We start from the raw sequence: 19,609 nt of genomic DNA on the forward strand, positions 1-19,609 counted from the left end.
CAGCAATAAAAGAAACACCATGGATATTACAAAGCACAAGTAATCTGTGAGCTTAAGCGTTATGGATAATGAAGGTTTTTGAAGGACAATTTTTCTTTTTTTTCATGGGATTCCAATCGTATCTTTATTTTTTTCTACTGTAAATCCTTATTTGATTGCTGGAAGAACCAAGTGATCCAAGGGATCAAGAGTCATCACAAGTTTTTCATGAACCTGACCTAGAGCAGCTAGCAGAGATAAACGTCTTTGTAGAGGATTTGGTTTCTTTGGCCATAGAGGATTTCTGTTGTATTTGTCGCACTCGTATTATTGTTCGTGCCGTATTTTCAGTCCATAGACAACTTTATTTAATGTGAAGTCTGATTGATGTCAGTTTTTATAAAGGTTGCTAGTTTTGAAGGGCGAAGAGATGTCAGCTGCACACTACATTTGTTTCTGTATAAACTCTCCTTTTAGTTTACATGCTCCTTTTATTAGGAAATCTCAGATACTCGCCACATGAAAGCCTGATGTTGACACGGGGGGGGGGGGGGGGGGGGGGGGTTGACAAAATAGATAATCTCTTATTGCAGCATTTGCGGTGCAAGATTGTCAAATTAGTTTCAATGCCTCAATAACATTCTGCAAAGGTTGCAGCTATTTATTCTGCATTTGTTCTAATTAATCTTGTTTAACTTAATTGTTGTTTCCCCCCACCCCACCCCGAAAAAGTGACGACAATGTGAAAATAAGATGAGGCACACACACCTTGGTTGTAAGTTTTAGCTCAAAAAATCCCAAAATAAACTGTCAGTTATTGCACAAATTTACTTCTTGAATTTATTTTGATAAGAATGAAAAAAAGTCAGTGGTCGTTGTGGCATTTCAACACGTTTGTCAAGTCTGAAAGGCTCGTCAAATGAAATCCACCGTGTGAATGAGCATGAGTGACATGGGTTTGAGCATCCACTGTACAACATGTAATCTACGGGTAGACTAGTGTAACCATTTGTTATATGATGAAAAGATGATTGTTGAAAAGTGTGAACGTTTACATTTACCTTCTACGGTGAGAACAAATACATTCCGTGAGTTAAATAACATACAATTTGTTTTGCCACTATTTAAAAGCATTTTTTCATTAACAAGAAATGTTCACAGTGTTGGTAAATGGTACATTGTGACAGCTGCCTGTCAAAAATTAGACTCTACAATAAATGCTAACCAAATAACCTGCTTATGAAAGAGCATTTCAGTGAGAGACGAGTCAGGTGAAACTAAGGGCCGTCTACCCTGAGCAAGATAAACTGGAGGAGAACAAAAATAAACCACAACCTAATATTTACCCCAAAAGCTTTATTTTGGGAATGAAACAGGTGACGAATGATCGATGAAATGGCTACTGAGTAGCAACAGTTTGAGATTAGACAATGTGGCTAGTGAACTGAAATAACAGGCATGAAATTATATAGATTTGGCTCAGCAGTAAGTCTCACTTACATGCCACATTTAATGAATCATACATCACTCATAAGACATTGAATGGATTTAACCAAAGGTCATCAGTGATCTGAGCATTAACAATGCGATGGATCTGACACAACTTCGATGTACCGTGACGTCACTTATTAGAAAACAACGATTGTGAGCAATTACAAAAGCAATGAAAATATAGCGGATAGCCTATGAGAATACAATCATATTAATCACTTGTAATAAGAAAGAATTGATAGGACGCTACCTACCAGGTATGACGATACAACACCATTCACCCGATATGATTGACTCTTTTAAGACTGGCCTAAAAACCTTTTTATTCAGGAAGGCGTTTTTGAGTGACTTGTCAACTATTCCTTTTTTACATTTTTTTATTATTGTTAGTTTTAACTGTACTCGCTCTGTGGCACTCTGAGATTCTTGGATGAAGAGTGCCTTACAAATAGAATGCATTATTATTGATATGACACTCCATACCATACTACTACCAGAGTACAACTACTACCAGAGTACAACTACTACCAAAGTGCAACTACTACCAAAGTGCAACTACTACCAAAGTGCAACTACTACCAGAGTACAACTACTACCAAAGTACAACTACTACCAGAGTACAACTACTACCAAAGTGCAACTACTACCAGAGTACAACTACTACCAAAGTACAACTACTACCAAAGTGCAACTACTACCAGAGTACAACTACTACCAGAGTACAACTACTACCAGAGTACAACTACTACCAAAGTGCAACTACTACCAAAGTGCAACTACTACCAAAGTGCAACTACTACCAGAGTACAACTACTACCAAAGTACAACTACTACCAGAGTACAACTACTACCAGAGTACAACAGATAAAAGGGGTTGGCAGAAACCTATGAATAGTAGTTATCTTGAAGAACACAATGAATAAAGAATGAATGAAGAGAAAAACAGGTTATCGGAGAGGACAGTGAGCTTAAAGGAACTGTGAACTGTGAATCAAAAACTATGCATGTAGAATCTTTCCATAAATATATTTTCTAAAATATATTTCCTCGTGTGTGGCTGTGATGTTGTGCTCACTTATACAATCGCAATCGCTGCCATGGATATGAGATGCGGCTTGAAGATCTGCAGCAATATGTTTGTGAATGTGTGACAGAAGCAGACAACAGTTGATGCTGTTAAGCAAACACACACTCTCAGGCTGTTAGCATGTTGCTTTCTCCACTCCTTGGCACTTTTTAAAACTTTTATTTATTTATTTTCCTCTCCTTTCCGTCAAGAGGTTTTCGCCTTTTGTCAGGCCACAGTTGAAAATAAGAATTTGTTACACAGAGTAACAGGTGAGATTCGCAGTTAAGGAAACAAGAGGAAGCAGATGTTTTCTCCTCTGCTGAGGAACTGGACGTTGGCTACTGGACGTCCTAGGAAGTAGAGTATAATCTTCCGGACTGAACTCACGCTAGAGCTTTATTTGGTCATGAAAGGCAGTGTGCTCTAGATTTTATTTGGGTAATGGGCTCAGATCAAACACAAAACATGGCACAGTCTCACAAACCAGCTATGAAGTATGCAGTTGAGTCTGTAATGTCTCCCGATCACTGTACAGGGCTTGGACATCAAGAAGGACATGGTCTTGCTTAGATTCAGCACACAGCTCCATCATGTTAACGTAACCATATCACTGATGAAGGTTGTCCTTGTGATGTCAGCAGCTAACAGATAGCCTACGTTGGTCGTCTTGGTACCTCTTACCACCTAATTTGCACATTGCACATTTAATTGAGGACTGAGTGTCGCTCAGAGGAATTTTATATTTAATTTGATTTGATTGTGCGACCGCTGTTGTTTTTTCCTGACACACAAACACGTAGCACTAAAACTAGAGTTACATCAAACTCTGCAGCGTTCACACTCAAATAAACTAATGAATCCAGCTGTTTCATGTAGATGAAACCATTTAGTTATATTGAGGTCATCCACAGTTTAAGGTTAAAGGTAACCTCTAAAAGATTAGCTCTAAACATGCCACATTTAATTCACTTGTTATAATTTGGTTTTATCTAATCGTTTTGTACGTTCCCTCTGTATTAATCAGAACAGTTACCTAACCTGTTTCCTAACCCTAATCCATTTTCTCAATCAGAACATTAATCTCGACTTGAATACCATAACAAATCATGTTACATACACATGGAACACTATAACCTCATCCTGCTCTACTTACAGCTAATGCCGCATTTAAAGGGTTGACCCACTCAAATAACAGAAAAACATATTTAAATATTTATGTTCAGGTTGATGTATAGTTTATGCTTCATGACCAGGTTTTTGGCAATAAACGGGAACCCTTTAAATGAACACACCGAGCTTTTGCTCGGTGTGACATACAATTAAAACAATTAATACACTGGCGACGAGTGACAAGCCTAATTGGGTTAAAACAATTCATTCATTCGACACATTAAACTAGTACAGAAAATAACTTCTACCTTCTACTCGCTCTTCTTTCCAAGTAATTCAGCTGACTCGGGAGAGCGTCCACGAGATTAATGGAAATAACAGTAGACGTAATTAGACCTTTGTCTTTGTTCGCACATGGGTCTTTGCTTACATAAGGAACATAAGGAACCGTGTTACCAAACAAGGGGATGTTCTGTTGGATCTCTATTTATTATAAAGAATACTCTGATTAGTCTTGCCAAGTTTTTTTTTTCTGTGAGTGAAAAAAGAACAGAGTGTACAAAGCATCAATGAGTCAGAAATCCACTGGAACAAAACATTATCAGACTAGAATATCAGACTCTGCTGCAACAGTCTGTATGAGCCATAATTCTTTAATGATACATGATGAAAGAGTACAGTTCATCCTCTCAGGGAGATGCACATTTAAACAGTTGAAAGCCAGAGAGAATGTGTCATGGTGCCTGGCTCTGTATTTATTAAAAGCACAGCCAGCTCCTTCCTCTTAGTGTCAGGTCACAACGGTGGTCCTTTTATGTGTGAAATCAATAATACATATGACATACAGACACCAAACAGGAAGTGTGAAATGTCAGAGGGATGGACAGAACTAAACTCGTGGCTATTCTGTGATTTAACCACTAGTGAAGTCAGTTCTTTATTTGACGTCTTTGTTCATGTTTTTTTTTCATTATAAAACAGACAAAACAAAAGATTAGAAAGATTCGAGGACACTCAGAAATACTCTTACAAATGAGAGACTAATCCTTTAAGCCCTAAGATTATACTTGTGCATACATTCAGGAAAAGTTTTTTTTCTGACTGAATCCACGACTTGGGAGTTAGCAAGAGAAGCACGTCCCGCTTATACGACACTAATTGCTCTTTAGGATCCACAGTCTTTGTTTTGCGAACACAAATGCATCTCCATCTTTTTTCCAAAGTTGCTGTGTGTTCAGTAAAAAGTTCCTCCTTTGTGACTAGAGCTAAACTGTCGAGTCAAAATGTTCTCCAATGGTCATCTTATAACATGAATAATAATAATAATAATAATAATACCAGAGAAAACGCATTTGCACCTATTTTGTACCTATTTTTCTTTTTGTAACAAAAAAGGATTTTAGGTTTCATGAAAATGCTTTACATGTAGAACTATGGTGCAGTACACATTCATCATGCAATTTTCCCCTTAACTTCCCTAATTTCTAAACAAGAAATAGACACATCCAAATATTTAGTTGGAGGAAAATGTAGCTTGCTTATTTTTTTTAAAAATAAAAATTATGAGAACATCGACGTGATAAGCACATTTAATGGTTGGAAAAGTGAATATTATGAATGAAGAAAAGATGTTTTTTCCATCCCTCAGCTAAGTTCTGCTCAGTTGTCAGCATCACATACTTTTCTTCTGCTTGCAGTGCGGCAGCTTCTAATTCAGCCGGATGGAGTTGTTGTTGCCTGCTTTCATTATGCTTCAGATGCTCTGTTTGGTTGCTGGCTATCCCAGTGGTGCTCCCACTGTGGGGCCCCCCTGTGGGGCCATGCTGGGGTGCTGCCTCAGCCTTCACCAGCACCCTCACCAACAGCAGGATGTTTCAGCAGGCAAGGCTGAAACATACTGCTGAAATACTTTTAGCAAAAACAACACAATGAATATTACACATTATTAACAAACAAGTTGATGGGAAGCTGTCTATATATATATATATATATATATATATATATATATATATATATATATATATATATATATAAAGAAAATACAAATATTTGTTTCACACTTGATATTATGATTACATTTACCAATTTTATGGTATTTTATGGGAAATGTAAAAACAAAATTGCCAAGTACTGATAGCAAGGAAACCTCATTATCTTTAATTTGAGCTTTGTTATGTCTCCTTGGATGCTCAGACATCCTCTACTCAACTCTGTGTCCACTTTTATTTATTATTTTGAGCCATTGTCCATCCATCCATCCATCCATTATCACCCGCTTATCCGGGGTCGGGTCGCGGTGGCAGCAGGTTCAGCAGGCCGACCCAGGCTTCCCTCTCACCCGCAACACTTTCCAGCTCATTCTGGGGGATCCCGAGGCGTTCCAAGGCCAGCCGGGAGATATAATCCCTCCAGCGTGTCCTCGGTCTTCCCCGGGGCCTCCTACCACTTGGACGTGCCCGGAAAACCTCTAATGGGAGGCGTCCAGGAGGCATCCTGACTAGATGCCCGAACCACCTCAGCTGACTCCTTTCGACACGAAGGAGCAGCGACTCGACTCCAAGCTCCCCCCTGATGTCCGAGCTCCTTACCCTATCTCTAAGGCTGAGCCCGGTCACCCTACGGAGGAAGCTCATTTCGGCCGCTTGTATCCGAGATCTCGTTCTTTCGGTCACGACCCAGAGTTTGTGACCATAGGTGAGGGTTGGAACATAGACCAACCAGTAAATGGAGAGCTTTGCCTTCCGGCTCAGCTCCCTCTTCACCAAGACGGACCGGTACAGCGCCTGTTTTACTGCTGCAGCCGCACCGATCCGCCTGTCGATCTCCCGCTCCACCTTACCCTCACTCGTGAGCAAGACCCCGAGATACTTGAACTCCTTCGCTTGGGGTAGGCAGTTTGCCCCCACCTGGAGGGAGCAATCCGCCGGTTTCCGGCAGAGCACCATGGCCTCAGATTTGGAGGTGCTAACTCTCATCCTCAAAGTGCTCTTTCCACCGCCCGACGATGTCCCCAGTCCGGGTCAGCAGTTCCCCCCCCCTGCTGAGAACAGCCTGGGGTAGACCCTGCTTTCCCTTCCTGAGCCGTCGGATGGTTTGCCAGAACTTCCTTGAGGCCAACCGAAAGTCCTTCTCCATGGCCTCCCAGAACTCCTCCCATGCCCGAGTTTTAGCCTCCGCGACCATCGCAGCTGCAGCCCTTCTGGCCCGCCGGTACCCGTCAGCTGCTTCAGGAGACCCCTGGTCCAGCCAGGCCCGAAAGGCCTCCTTCTTCAGTTTGACGGCTTCCCTCACCCCCGGTGTCCACCACCGGGTTCTCGGGTTGCCGCCACGACAGGCACCGATGAGCCTACTTTTGACACCATTGTTGGTCAGCAAATAGTATTAGTTTACTGTATGTACTCATTTTAAATGTGCATCTTATACATCTGGCATTTAGTTTAAAGGCTGTATTTTTATAAAGCATGTACAAATGTTAAGAAAAGACATGTCCAAAAAATATAAAACGGACAGGAATGTATTTCACTGCTAACTCTAAGAAAATACTGTATGCTGTTTACCTTCTTGGGTCCAAATGGTTCTGTAATGTGAATTTGATGTGGATATTTTACATTGGGCAGTGTGTAGGAAATCCACCAGGAGCTTTTAGGCACCAACCTGAAGGACAACACACTGTATACAGCTGGATGCCACCCAATTCTACAAGCCCTATATCTACTTTTTCCTCTTCTTTTTTGTGTTGATTTTGATGATTTGTTGTCCAGATTTTGCAGTAAACATGGAGCCTAAAAACATTTGTCCACAGATTTGACTGTGATGTATGGAGCATTCGTTTCATATCATACTGCAGATATAATTAGCTGTGTCCATTTTGCCAATATCCATTCACTCGTCCTGGACACAAATGATATATGTACCTTTATAATGCATCGTGCAGTCTTGTCCAGCTTTTATGGTGTGTGTTCAGTCCTATTTAATACATACACATGCGGCCATCTGCAAAGAGAAGAACTGGGGCACCTTTACAGACCTGAGATGCCATTTAAAGCATTTCAGAGCTCTCAAAGAAGAACGTTTTTAAGAGTAAGTTTCTAAGAGTAAGTTTCTAAGAGTACGTCTGAATATAAGAAGACAGTTAGTCATTCTGCTGACACCCTCTGGCTTTTGTGATATTTGATACTCTACCACAGTACCATTTATTATAATGGATAGTTATCAAGCTTGATATTTACCACCATACTTTAAATATCTTTACATATTATATTGATCAATGATCAAGTTAATCTATCACTTCTCATAATTAAAAAAGCATCAGATTAATTACAATCCTTTACAGTGGGAGAGGTAGAGGCAACGAGGGAAAGAGATTGATTAGAGAGATCCAGAGTCCCACTGTGGCTGTTTGTTATTGACTGAAATGCATTCCACTAAACGGAGAGTGTGTTGTGTCCTGCTTTTTCCACATTGTATGATCTATAACCCAGATTTCCAATATGGTGGTGAACAGAAACCCAGGGAGTTACTAAAGAGGCTTAAGACATGCATTAACGCTTTAAAGCTCTAATACCATATCCATAATGTCCTGCTGGACTTCCATTTCTCTGCTCCACATGCTGCTGCACCTCCTAATATCAGCGCCTGTAACCAGAGGGACAGGTACACGTCTACTTTTACTAAAGCATGGTTAGCAATGAATGAAGCGTTTTCCATTCACAACCGATTTAGAATGATTATAGAAACAAAGCCCACCATCCACATACAGCAAAAAGAAAATCAGCAAGTTTTAGAGAAAGTCAAAGACCTTTCAAGTTAATGAGTGGTATCAAAGACTGATTCCCCCTGTTAAAAATTCATAACGAAACTGTAACACTCTTTTAATTTAATGTCACTATTGATATTAATTACATCTACGTACAGCTGTGTTTGTATTTGATTAGAATAAATAAATAAATCAGAAAAAAAACTATAACCCATTGATCTATTTGACCAGCTCTGTGAAAAGCCAATGCCTTTAAGATAAGTGTAGCACCATGATTCATCCATTAGATGGAGACGATGGCCGTGTTTTCACATGGAAGGCTGAGGATAGGCTGTTTGATTCCAGAGGAAGGCAAACGAATAGAGACGGCTGGAGTCAACTTGAAAGTTATTCAGAGACATCGGAATAGCCATTACCAGCTTCAGTATGCCCTCAAAACACAGCAAAGGTAAGACATCTTAAAAGTAAAGTTTATTTTTTCTCTCAGATCAGCTGCTGGTTCATTGAGTTTAGGTCAAAGAGTGACACCACTGTAGTAGCACCACCATTAGTGCGTTTAGGTGAAACGGTGATCATGAGCTTTAAGCCGAGCTTCATTACGATTTGTGTGCGTGCGGGACAAGTACATTGCTACATATTTAACACATCGTTATATGGGGTTTGTCTGCCCCCGGTACCAGGGCCTCTCCGGTTTAAGAGGAAAGGAGAAATTGTGAAATAGACAACATCATTTTCCCATTAACTTCTTCACTCTCGTGAGTATGCTAAAATTGATACATGCATCCAATATCCCACCCGACAAACCTCCCGGTGCTCGGTAGAGTAGCTATACGTTATTTCCCTCAATAGTGAAATATTGATCTCCAACATGGCTCATGTGCCCGAGGACACAGTCTTGGTCACATGGCCAGCACCACTCAATAATAATTAGTGTATTTTCCACTGTGCGCCAAAAGCTAGCTATAACAGGGGATTCATACCCAGGACATAAGCATCAGCGCTACCAGTTTGTTCAATACTAATTGACTCATTGACATGTTGAATACTGACCTCATTTGCTCAGTACCACTGATGTGTTTTTCCACCCAGACAAGGTCATTCATCCAGATAGTGTTGAGTGAAACAGAGAGGAAGCTACACATGGTTTGGAACTCTGAAGATGAGACACACAAACAAACTACAGTGGAATATAATAAATGAAAACACTTTCACCAACACTACTTTGTATTCCAAAAATAAAACAACGTTTTTTTGCTGGAAAACTGAGTTTTCTGGGCAAAACAAGTTATTCTTCCTTGGGATGCTTTCCATTTTGAAAACATAGTCATTTAGTAAATACGTATTACAAGTAGAGATTAAACTGCGGAACTGTACTGAGTTGTCGAAAGTCAGGTCTGCAGCAGGCCTTTTACAGAAATAAATTGCAAAGCCACTTTTAGCTCTTTTTCTTATTTCTATGATTTGCTAAAGCTCCTGAAATGTGGATTATTTAAAAATAAGGTTTAATAATATTTCTACTTAATTCAATGTGATCTTTCTCAATAAACTCAAATATACTTTTCAAGTACAATTTGAATGGAGCTGTCAGCTTGTGCATAAGAGTTAGATGAGGAGGATGTCTTGGCTCTTTCATCTTCCTCTAATCCTTGCTGTTTATACTATATTAACACGACAAGTGGTCTTGCAGTCACAGTCAGTGGAAGGCAAATCAGCATCAAATTTGATGTTATTTATGTCATCCAGAGTATGCGTACTCCCTCGTTAAAATGTGTTTGTTTGAATTGAAATACCTTTGTATCAACATGAAGTACCACTAGATGGCCTGGTGTATATTCCCCTGCTGTGCTGACATAAACATAAACTGTGATTAGGTCATCAAGGCCAGCAGTAATCCCTGAACACATCTGCTGGGGGACTGTGATGCAGAGCACAATTACAAGTACACATGCCTGCATGTGTGGACATATCACACACATATGACACACAGTTACATGGAGAGCATCACATAAGTTCTTATTCCAGGCAGATCAAACACTGATCCACATGCATGCACAGTGCGCAGATTAAGGCTATCTCTTGCTGTAGGGGCTTAGTTGGCATCTCTGTCTAAGCTCTGAATTCTTCACCTCCCTCTATTCCCTTCATCTCCTTTACACATGTCCATAAAAAGCAATGACCAGAAGATGAGGCATGCTTCCTTCCGATGTCCCGTCGGTAGTCCTCAGAATATCATTGAGAAAATATCTTCATTAAATGTCCGTTTGCTCTTCCAAAATGGATCCTGATGATATTAGCACCACTATTAATGACATTCTTGTTATTGTATTGCATTCTTTATATGCACACTTTCTCAAATTCCCATTGTACATCGAATAACCAATCTGTATTTAAAATAGGTTGATGGTTCCACCACATCACACAAATTGAACAAACTATATTATATGTTACTGATGATCTTGTTTTTTTTCCCGATTGTACTATCCTATTGTCAGATTTAGATAAAGCCTTTGAATCTACTCATTGATATAAACTGTACTACAGTAATTTTGGGTTTTTGTGCCATTTAAAACATTCCTAAAGCTGCCCCATGTGCACATGAATAACCTGTATCTCCAGCTAAAGGGAAGGGATGACATGATGTGTGTGTGAGAAGTGTGTGTGTATGTTCTGGATCATGATGCATGCCTTATGAGTCATAGCTGTGGTGAATCAATGGGAATGGGAAGACCAATTAGTGTGATTCCATGAGGGGTCTTAAAAAGTCTGTGTGTGTTGGTGACTGTCAACACAATGATGTGGCAGCAGAGCGGGCACTATTTGGACAAGAGGACATGCGTGAGTGCTCGCCTGCAAGCATCAGGTTTCACGGACTGGTCAGCTTGTTAATTAACTGGCCGTACTGAATTGCATACTGGGAATCAATAGACTTGAAAGGCGACGTCCAGGCATTGTAGCGTGTGTACCTCGTTTTCAAAGTCTGTGCTTAAAGGGCTGTTAATACTGGTCGAGTTAGTGAACATGATGTCTGTTATGTAAGGATCTCGTAGTTAAAGGGTTAGAGCTCAGGGCTGTGCTGTATTACATGAAGGGGGGGAGGAGAGAGAGAGAGGGGGGGGGGGGAGGAGAGAGGGGGGAAGAGAGGGGGGAGGATGGCATTATGTTTGGTTTGAGGAGAAGAGAGGGTATGACAAGGGAGCAGGGCTGAGAGAGCAACACGGAGCATCATGGGACAGCGAGAAGGAGGCACATAGAGAGAGATGAGCGGATAGGAGTCGCCGTTTGACGACATAATCAGAGAAAGGCCTCTGGTTCAAAGCTTGGTGCACAGCTGGTGTGACGGGTGAGGAGGCTGCAGGCTGACACTGAGCGGACAGACAGTGGCAATGTTCAACGTGTGGGGGATTTAATATACTGGATGTTTATTATCAACTCAGTAGCCCAAGGGTCAAACAGGAAACATTAGGTGGAGGACAAGTTGTGGAACAGCAGACCAGAGTGGAGTAACAGAATGGATGTTGATTCAACATTTGGTACATTTGGAGATAACTAATGACTGCACGGCTGTGAATGTCGTTTGGCATCTAACACTGCTAGACAAAGAAGTAAAAGAGGAACTGCTTTTTTCTTTCACTTCCAACAACTCTTGGTAACATTTGGCATGACCAAAAATATATCATTTTGTACAGATTACCCTTTTCAGTCTTCCCGAGGTAAACATATGGACTTCCAAAGTGGACATCACCTTCTCCTCCGTATTCAGTACAGCGTACTACATGGATGGTTTATGAAGAAAAAGGGCTTTTCTCACTGATATGAACCTTGACTAATCTCAACCTTAATGTAGCACAATCTGAAGCAGATACTGTCCATCTCCCTCGCATCTCTCGTGTGAATGGTACTACTATGGAGCCAAGACACGAGCAAAGCAAAGTTTACAAAGTTCTAGACCCACTGCACCCGGCCAGGTTGGCAATCCTGATGAGGTGTTTGAACCATGTGGTCCACTGAGAGCATGGAGCCAGAGAACACCCACACCCAGAGGAGCTTCTTCAGCAAGGTGGATGTGCCTGACCATGCTCACTACATCGTCGCCTTATTTGTCTTTGTCATCGGGACGCTGGGCATCACTGGCAACGTGTTGGTTATGTTCGCCTTCTACAGGTGGGTTTGTGCGAGGGATTAGTTTTTTCAGATTTACTTTTTTGAGTTATTGGGGAGCCTGTTCTCTTTTCTCCTGAAGCTTTTACCTTTTTTAATGTGTCTCTCTCTCTCTTTTAATCAGTGTGATTGATTTAGGAGGCAAATGCATCTCAAGCAAACATGAGTGTTAAATTGCTGTCTTTAATTCATTGGGTCAGTATTTGCACATCTTTTATTCTCCAGAGGATCAAAGGGTACAATTAGCATTGAAATAATCTTTGCATTTTAGTGTCCAGGTCGAAACATCACTTTAGTAGAATGAGGTTCATCAGAGTAAATCAGTCCTTTATCCTTGAGAAATATTGCGAAGAGCATCTTGAATATTATACCTGTGATGTATGATCACAACTGAGGCTAAGAGCTGTGCTAGAATTATTTGTATGCAGTGTAAACATTTTCTTTACATTGGTATAACTGATTTCTTCATTTGATTATTTTTTTTATCTAATATACAATGCTGTTAAAATCAATTGTGAAATTTACACAGTCCATCTAAAGTCACAAAGGGATTGTTTTAAGAAGTCAAGAGGATGAATGTGTGTTATATGTGATTAATTTGGATGGCCGTTGACCTCTTATTGTGCTGCTAACATTAACGGTTTCACAGAAACTGGGTCAGAGATAGAAAGTGTGTGTGTGTGTGTGTGTGTTCCAGGGATTGTCATAAGCTTTTATATTTCTGTCCATTACCTTGGATAGGTGCACACTAGATGGGTGCACTGTGTTGTGCTGATAATGTGTTTATTGAATCAGAAATGCACATGATGTTATGAGTTCCAAGATCGAGAGAGTGGGGGAGGGAGATAATGTGAGATGTCACCCAATATGATGATTTCCCAGGAAGGAAGTAAGTGCCGTATAGTCGTAGGCATATGCACGCATGTGACTTGTTCACACAAACACAAACACCAGCAGTGCTATACAAACAGACAAAACACTTTAATACACATTCAGATGTTCAAGATGCTCACAGGATTACATCACCTGATTGTTTGGTGTTTAATCAGAGAGCAGCCACTTTTAATTCAGCTGACGTCGTAACAAAGATGAATCAATGAAGAGCTGTGGAGGCAGACAGCAGGTCAATATGCGGCTTAATCAAGCTGCAGTGAATGATGGTTCACACCGAGTTGACCAGTTCAGCAAAAAGCTTCTTTCTGATTCATGCTGGCAATTAAACAGCCCTTTGTTTAATGAGTTATGCATTCAAACAAGATACTGCACATGACACGGTGACTGTTTCTTTTCCTTCCCCTAAAGAAAGCACGACATTTGGTACAACACACAACCAAGGGTTGTGCTACTGATACTATATATTATAAAGGTAGACACTACTAAATAACTAACTAAACTTTCTCTATAAAAAAAGCTTATGGAGTGAATGAAGGGCAAAACAAAACATGTGTGTATTGTTAGAGCTGTCAATAATACTTCCTACCCTTGCATACCCTTACTTTATGCCCTCTCTCTCTCTCTCTCTGTGTGTGTGTGTGTGTGTGTAGTAACAAGAAACTCCGTAACCTGCCTAACTACTTCATCATGAACCTGGCGATCAGTGACTTCCTCATGGCTTTCACACAGTCCCCCATTTTCTTCATCAACTGCCTCTACAAGGAATGGGTGTTTGGAGAAATGGGTAACGCTCTTTTTTTGTTTTACAATAGATTTGAGATCCTACTTATATATAGAGGACATAAGATGAAACAGTATTTCATATATATGAGTTTGTATGTGCTCTCTGCAGGCTGTAAGATATATGCGTTCTGCGGCGCCTTGTTTGGCATCACCTCCATGATAAACCTACTGGCCATCTCTATCGACCGTTACCTGGTGATCACCAAGCCTCTGCAGAATATTCACTGGGGCTCTAAACGAAGAACCACCCTGGCCATCCTCTTGGTCTGGCTTTACTCGTTGGCTTGGAGTCTGGCTCCTCTTGTTGGCTGGAGTGAGTTTCATCCTCTTTACTGAAGCCCATTAATACAGTGTGCTGTGTGAGAGTCTAACAGAAACCGGTGAGATGACCTGTGCTGTAGAAAAACTGATGTAGCGATTGGTGTAACTCATCCACCTGCAGTTACTCATGTCACTTCGATCTTGATCTACTGGGCCACGGACATTACACCAAAGTCTGAAGTCAAACAAAATGCACAACCATTGATGTTTCACCTAATATCTTTCAATTCCCCCCTGTAGGCTCTTATATCCCGGAGGGCCTGATGACATCTTGTACATGGGATTATGTCACGTACACATTGGCCAATAGGAGCTACACGATGATGCTGTGCTGTTTTGTTTTCTTCATTCCACTGGGAATCATCTTTTACTGCTATCTCTTTATGTTTCTGGCTATACGGAAGACTAGCAGGTATTGTAACTCTTATATCAGAGGCTATGTGAATATTGTGTGGTTTTTGCAAATGGACATGCAATACAAAATACATACCGCTGTTGAATGATCCACAATAATAATCCTCCCTCCAGGGAGGTGGAGCGTCTGGGGACCCAGGTGAGGAAATCCACCCTGATCAAGCAGAAGTCCATGAAGAGTGAGTGGAAGTTGGCAAAGATCGCCTTTGTGGTCATTGTAGTTTATGTCCTCTCCTGGTCGCCGTACGCCTGTGTCACACTGGTTTCATGGGCTGGGTAAGACTTCTTTCATATGATTTATTTCTGCTGCAATGGTTTCAGTGTGCTTGTACATTTCAAGATAGTATTCTTCATCGTATACATGTTCCCTCTATAATAGCATCCCTGCTATGGAAAAGCTGTTGTGGAGTGACGATGTCAGCACAGGGTTTACAACTCAAATGATATAGCTTAAACTGGCATGAGTTTCTGGTCTAAATCTAGTCCTTTTCAATCCAGCATTATGTTCATTTAGTAAGTTCTGGTTCCATTTAGAGTAAAATAGATCATTGATCACATTGAGTAAACCCGCTTTACAGCAGCACAAGAGTAACGCTAAAGTTCCATCCCTTAATACGACACTCTGACTCAGAGTGGGGGTGCTGGTCTGCCAATATGGGTAAAAGTGTTCCCAAAATGGTATTGAATATTTCATTATGTAATGTTGTGTCAGCTGGAGGCCAAGTACCGTTGATGAGTGACATCAATAGACGGTCCTCTGCTTATCCAACAACCCATCGCAACATTCACAAAACCACGTCTGTCCTAGGGGAAAAAACAGGAGGATGAGGTGTAGTTATGTAACCTTGAAAATACTTTCCTCTGCTCATTAGGTAGCCAAAGACACACACACACATACACACACACACACACACACTCTCTCACACACACACACACAGAGGTCAGATGGACTAAACCAGCCCTCTGTGGCAACTCCATTATGACACAAAATATCAAAAAGAAGAAGTAAACTTTTTTTTCAAAGTCCTGTTGTTCTGTCTCATCCAGTCATGCCGACATCCTGTCGCCCTACTCCAAGGCTGTCCCTGCTGTCATAGCAAAGGCCTCTGCCATCTACAATCCTTTTATCTACGCTATCATACACAACAAATACAGGTAACTGATGAATCTGTGTCATGTTTTCCTTTTTTTACCTTCACTCTTGGAGGTCGTAGTTCATCATATCCGTCTTTCAAAGAAAAACAAAACAGATTGTTTCTGTTCCTGTATTTTATTAGGAGGACTCTGGCAGAAAAGTTTCCCTGCCTGAGGTTCCTGTCTCCCACTCCTCGAAAGGAATGCATGTCCTCCTCCATCAGTGAGTCCTCTCTCCGGGACTCCATCATCAGCAGACAGTCTACAGTATCAAGGACTCACTTTATTACAGCGTGCCCTAACATGGTAAACTTTATATGTATTTTGTTGTTCTATAAGATGTCTTGTACGTATCTAAATGAATCATGAGAATTATGTAATCTTAAATCTCATATATTCTAATTCTTTACACTTTTACTTTTATAGTGTCTTGACAACAAGTGTTGTCTGCCTACATTCATTCGAGAAGAGTGGGCTTTAACTCCAGGTTAATGTTTAAATATAAATGAAATCCAAGACACAGCAGCTTTAGTTTCTTGACAGATTTTGAATCTTACTCATGTTCCCGTTCCTGGTTATAGTTGAAGTTAAATGGTGGATGTGGATTCCTCTTGAATTACGTTCAGTTCAGCTCACATTAACTCTGCTTTTGTCCTGCAGGTGTTAAAGGATGTAGAGATGGAGCCCTTTGGAAGGAAGTCAGGGGATTCCTTCAGAAGCATACCATCATACAGACAGTCTTCCAGATGCAGGTCGTATCGGAAACCAATAGAGCGGAAGACCCAAGCTGCAGAGAAGGTGACAAACACAACATATAAACACGGGGACTTCAGTTTAAATGTGTTTTGGGTTAATGAGATAATTGTTCTTTTTTTCATATTGCCAGCACCCATCTACATTGAGTGAACCATCCAGCACTTGTGACCATGAACTGGTTTCCAGCTCCCTCACCATCGCCTCTCTCCCCTTACTGGTTCTTACCAGGAGGCGCAGCCAGAGTCTGACCAATGAGATGCCAGATGCTTTGGAGAAGAAAGACGGCATTAGCGATCCCCACAAGAGCGATTCTTTTGATTCCCTGAATTTTGGTAAAATCCCATCCAATGATCCCAGGTCGCCTCAGGGTGTCCCGCGCATAATCGTCATCAGTCCCACATCTGAAAGCAGCCTCATCAAGCACGACAGTATCTGCTTAGAGGACAGCATTGAGGCAATGGAGAACAATGTCTTTATCAGCCTAAACTTCTCATCAGAAGTCTTTGAGGCTATAGAGCTACTCCTATGATCAGCTGGACTTGGTTGGACAATAGTTAGGATAATTACCCGTGTACGTTTTGTTTTAATTTGTCATCACAGAACACAACTTACAGGCCCAGACTTGTTTTGCCTGTGGACAAAGTATGTCTCCACCAAAATGAATCATACGTACCGCCCTGTTTGCTTAGATCAGTGGTTCTCAAACCCCGGGGGGTACATGAAGGCACTCCAGGGGGTAGGTGAATAGAAAATATATATATTTAAATGTCAAAAATCCTTTAAAAATAGTTATTTCATAAATATTCAATAACATATAAGTGTGAGTTCATAAACTGAATTGTATATATTCAATATTAAATCAGACTCTGATGGCATAGCGCTGTGCGTTACCTCTTTTTTCAACAAACAATGCTCTGTGCTGGTTAGGGGGTGGTTCACTGAAAAAGGTTGAGAACCACTGGTTTAGATAACATGAGAAAGGTTTGTATGCAAAATGAAACAATATGACCTGGCTCTGGTATGCAGTGTAGATTTGTGTGTTTGTCTTTGCAAGGGAAAAGTGCGCCCTGAGAGGCAGCATGGGGGTGGAGCACATGTTTGATGTTTTGATGTTCATGTGTTTTTGGGTCCAGATTCTTAGTTCAGCTTTATGAAACAGGGATCTCAAGTTCTGAGCTGGAATGTTTAGTGGATGTGAGACACGCTTCATGCATTATCTGCTGCAGACTGAGGAGAGGACATCTATTGCCACCTTAATGGGAAAAGGAGACCATTGTACTTCAAAAAGAGTCTGACTCATATCACACAAAATATTGCTAAAAATAAAGCAAAGGAAAGAAAGCGCAGCAATAACTCCAGGCTGTGAGGATGTTTTCATAGTATTTAAAGTATACATATTAAATTATTGTCTTGTGGTAGTAGTTCCTTCAGGCAACATGGACCTCTCCAACTTTTCTTTGACGGGGAGATGGTCGGATAATAAACAGTTGAGGTATTGATGTGATTACTCGTTAAAAGACTCAGACATGGTCACCTGTGTCTCATAGAAACACACACTGTTAACATTTTCCTTGTGGTGACTTTAATGTCTTTCTCTGTGTGGACTCAGTCTTGGTAACACATGCTCCACTGTTTCCTTACACTATTTCTATTCCTATACAAAATGTACCTGAACTATGCTTGTTATTTGTGAATGCTACAGTGTTGTTGCCAGAGATGTACACCACTAATGTAGATGTATGCACAGTACACATATGACCAAAGATGTTTGCTGAAGTATTATTATTATTATTGGATGGTAAATTGATTACACTTTTTAAAAATCCTTTCTTTTTAGACGGATTATAGAATCACTCCAGGGAAAGAACGGCAACTTTGCTCTTACCTGTTTAAATATTCCTGTTATTAATGTAATCCTTCCAGCAAGACTAATTAGCAGCACACTGCAGCAATTACAGCATGTTGAAAAAATAAAGAATAAATGATCTTGCTCATGATTCACATCTGTTTTTCAGCATTTGATGTTGTATCTGTACCATCTGCATTTCAACATTTGACACGCATCTGTTGGTTTCATAACGAAGGTGAGGACATTTTGGGGAAGCACTTTTTCATGTTCGTTTATGTGATGATTAAACACTCTGAATCCCCCATTTTCATAAATCTGAAAGGAGCACACATGATTACACTTATATTTTACTGATTGCAAATCCATGGATTACGTTCAATGAGAACATTTGCCTCACATGTTCTTTATTGCTACAATATCTGTGCATGTACGGCAGCTACCGAGTGGTTTAAGAAAGAGACTGGTTAAAGTACAGCCAGTCCACATCCAACAATTCTGAATATTTGTGACTGTCTTCTCACATATGCTTCTCACTGTATTTTGCTCTCCATGTGGAAAACACAGGTCAGCCAAAGCCACGGGCCTGAAACTTTCTCTGAGTGATTAATGACATTAGTAATACGGGGTGCTATATATAGTTTTAGATCTGCACCGCATGAGTCACACATTAGAGGAACAATCTGGTTCATTCTGATAAAGTGTTTGATTTTAAATTAGATCTGCTTTCTTTATCGTTGAGCAGAAGTCCAGTATTTCAGTGTTCGAGAATATGAAGGTAGGAAAAGCACATTTCAAAATGCTGAGGATGAAGTTGAACCGTGTTCATTAGTGAATGGCAGGTGGAGCAGCTGTAACTGCCATATGGACAAGCAGGGACAAGTAAAACACTCCTCAC

At 40.6% G+C, this 19,609-nt stretch overlaps 1 protein-coding gene across 1 annotated transcript; it reads left to right on the plus strand.

Annotated features, from left to right (window-relative positions):
- Window positions 1–12,399: 12,399 nt before the first annotated feature.
- On the plus strand, window positions 12,400–17,593 carry opn4xb (opsin 4xb). Its single transcript, XM_034541734.1, has 9 exons — window positions 12,400–12,566; window positions 14,108–14,241; window positions 14,350–14,553; window positions 14,802–14,973; window positions 15,090–15,251; window positions 16,023–16,130; window positions 16,253–16,415; window positions 16,770–16,907; window positions 16,996–17,593. The coding sequence occupies exons 1-9, from the start codon at window positions 12,400–12,402 to the stop codon at window positions 17,392–17,394; spliced, it is 1,647 nt and encodes a 548-aa protein (XP_034397625.1). The 3' UTR covers window positions 17,395–17,593.
- The last annotated feature ends 2,016 nt before the right edge of the window (window positions 17,594–19,609 follow it).

Source organism: Cyclopterus lumpus, chromosome 9, assembly GCF_009769545.1.
Source record: "Cyclopterus lumpus isolate fCycLum1 chromosome 9, fCycLum1.pri, whole genome shotgun sequence".
Classification (NCBI taxonomy): Eukaryota; Metazoa; Chordata; class Actinopteri; order Perciformes; family Cyclopteridae; genus Cyclopterus; species Cyclopterus lumpus.

Bases quoted from the DNA above. Each gene is read 5' to 3' on its own strand.
- opn4xb (XM_034541734.1), top strand. From the start codon at position 12,400: ATGTGGTCCACTGAGAGCATGGAGCCAGAGAACACCCACACCCAGAGG. The intron at 14,554-14,801 runs GTGAGTTTCATC...TCCCCCCTGTAG, and splicing joins GGCTCCTCTTGTTGGCTGGA to GCTCTTATATCCCGGAGGGC. The intron at 16,131-16,252 runs GTAACTGATGAA...GTATTTTATTAG, and splicing joins ATCATACACAACAAATACAG to GAGGACTCTGGCAGAAAAGT.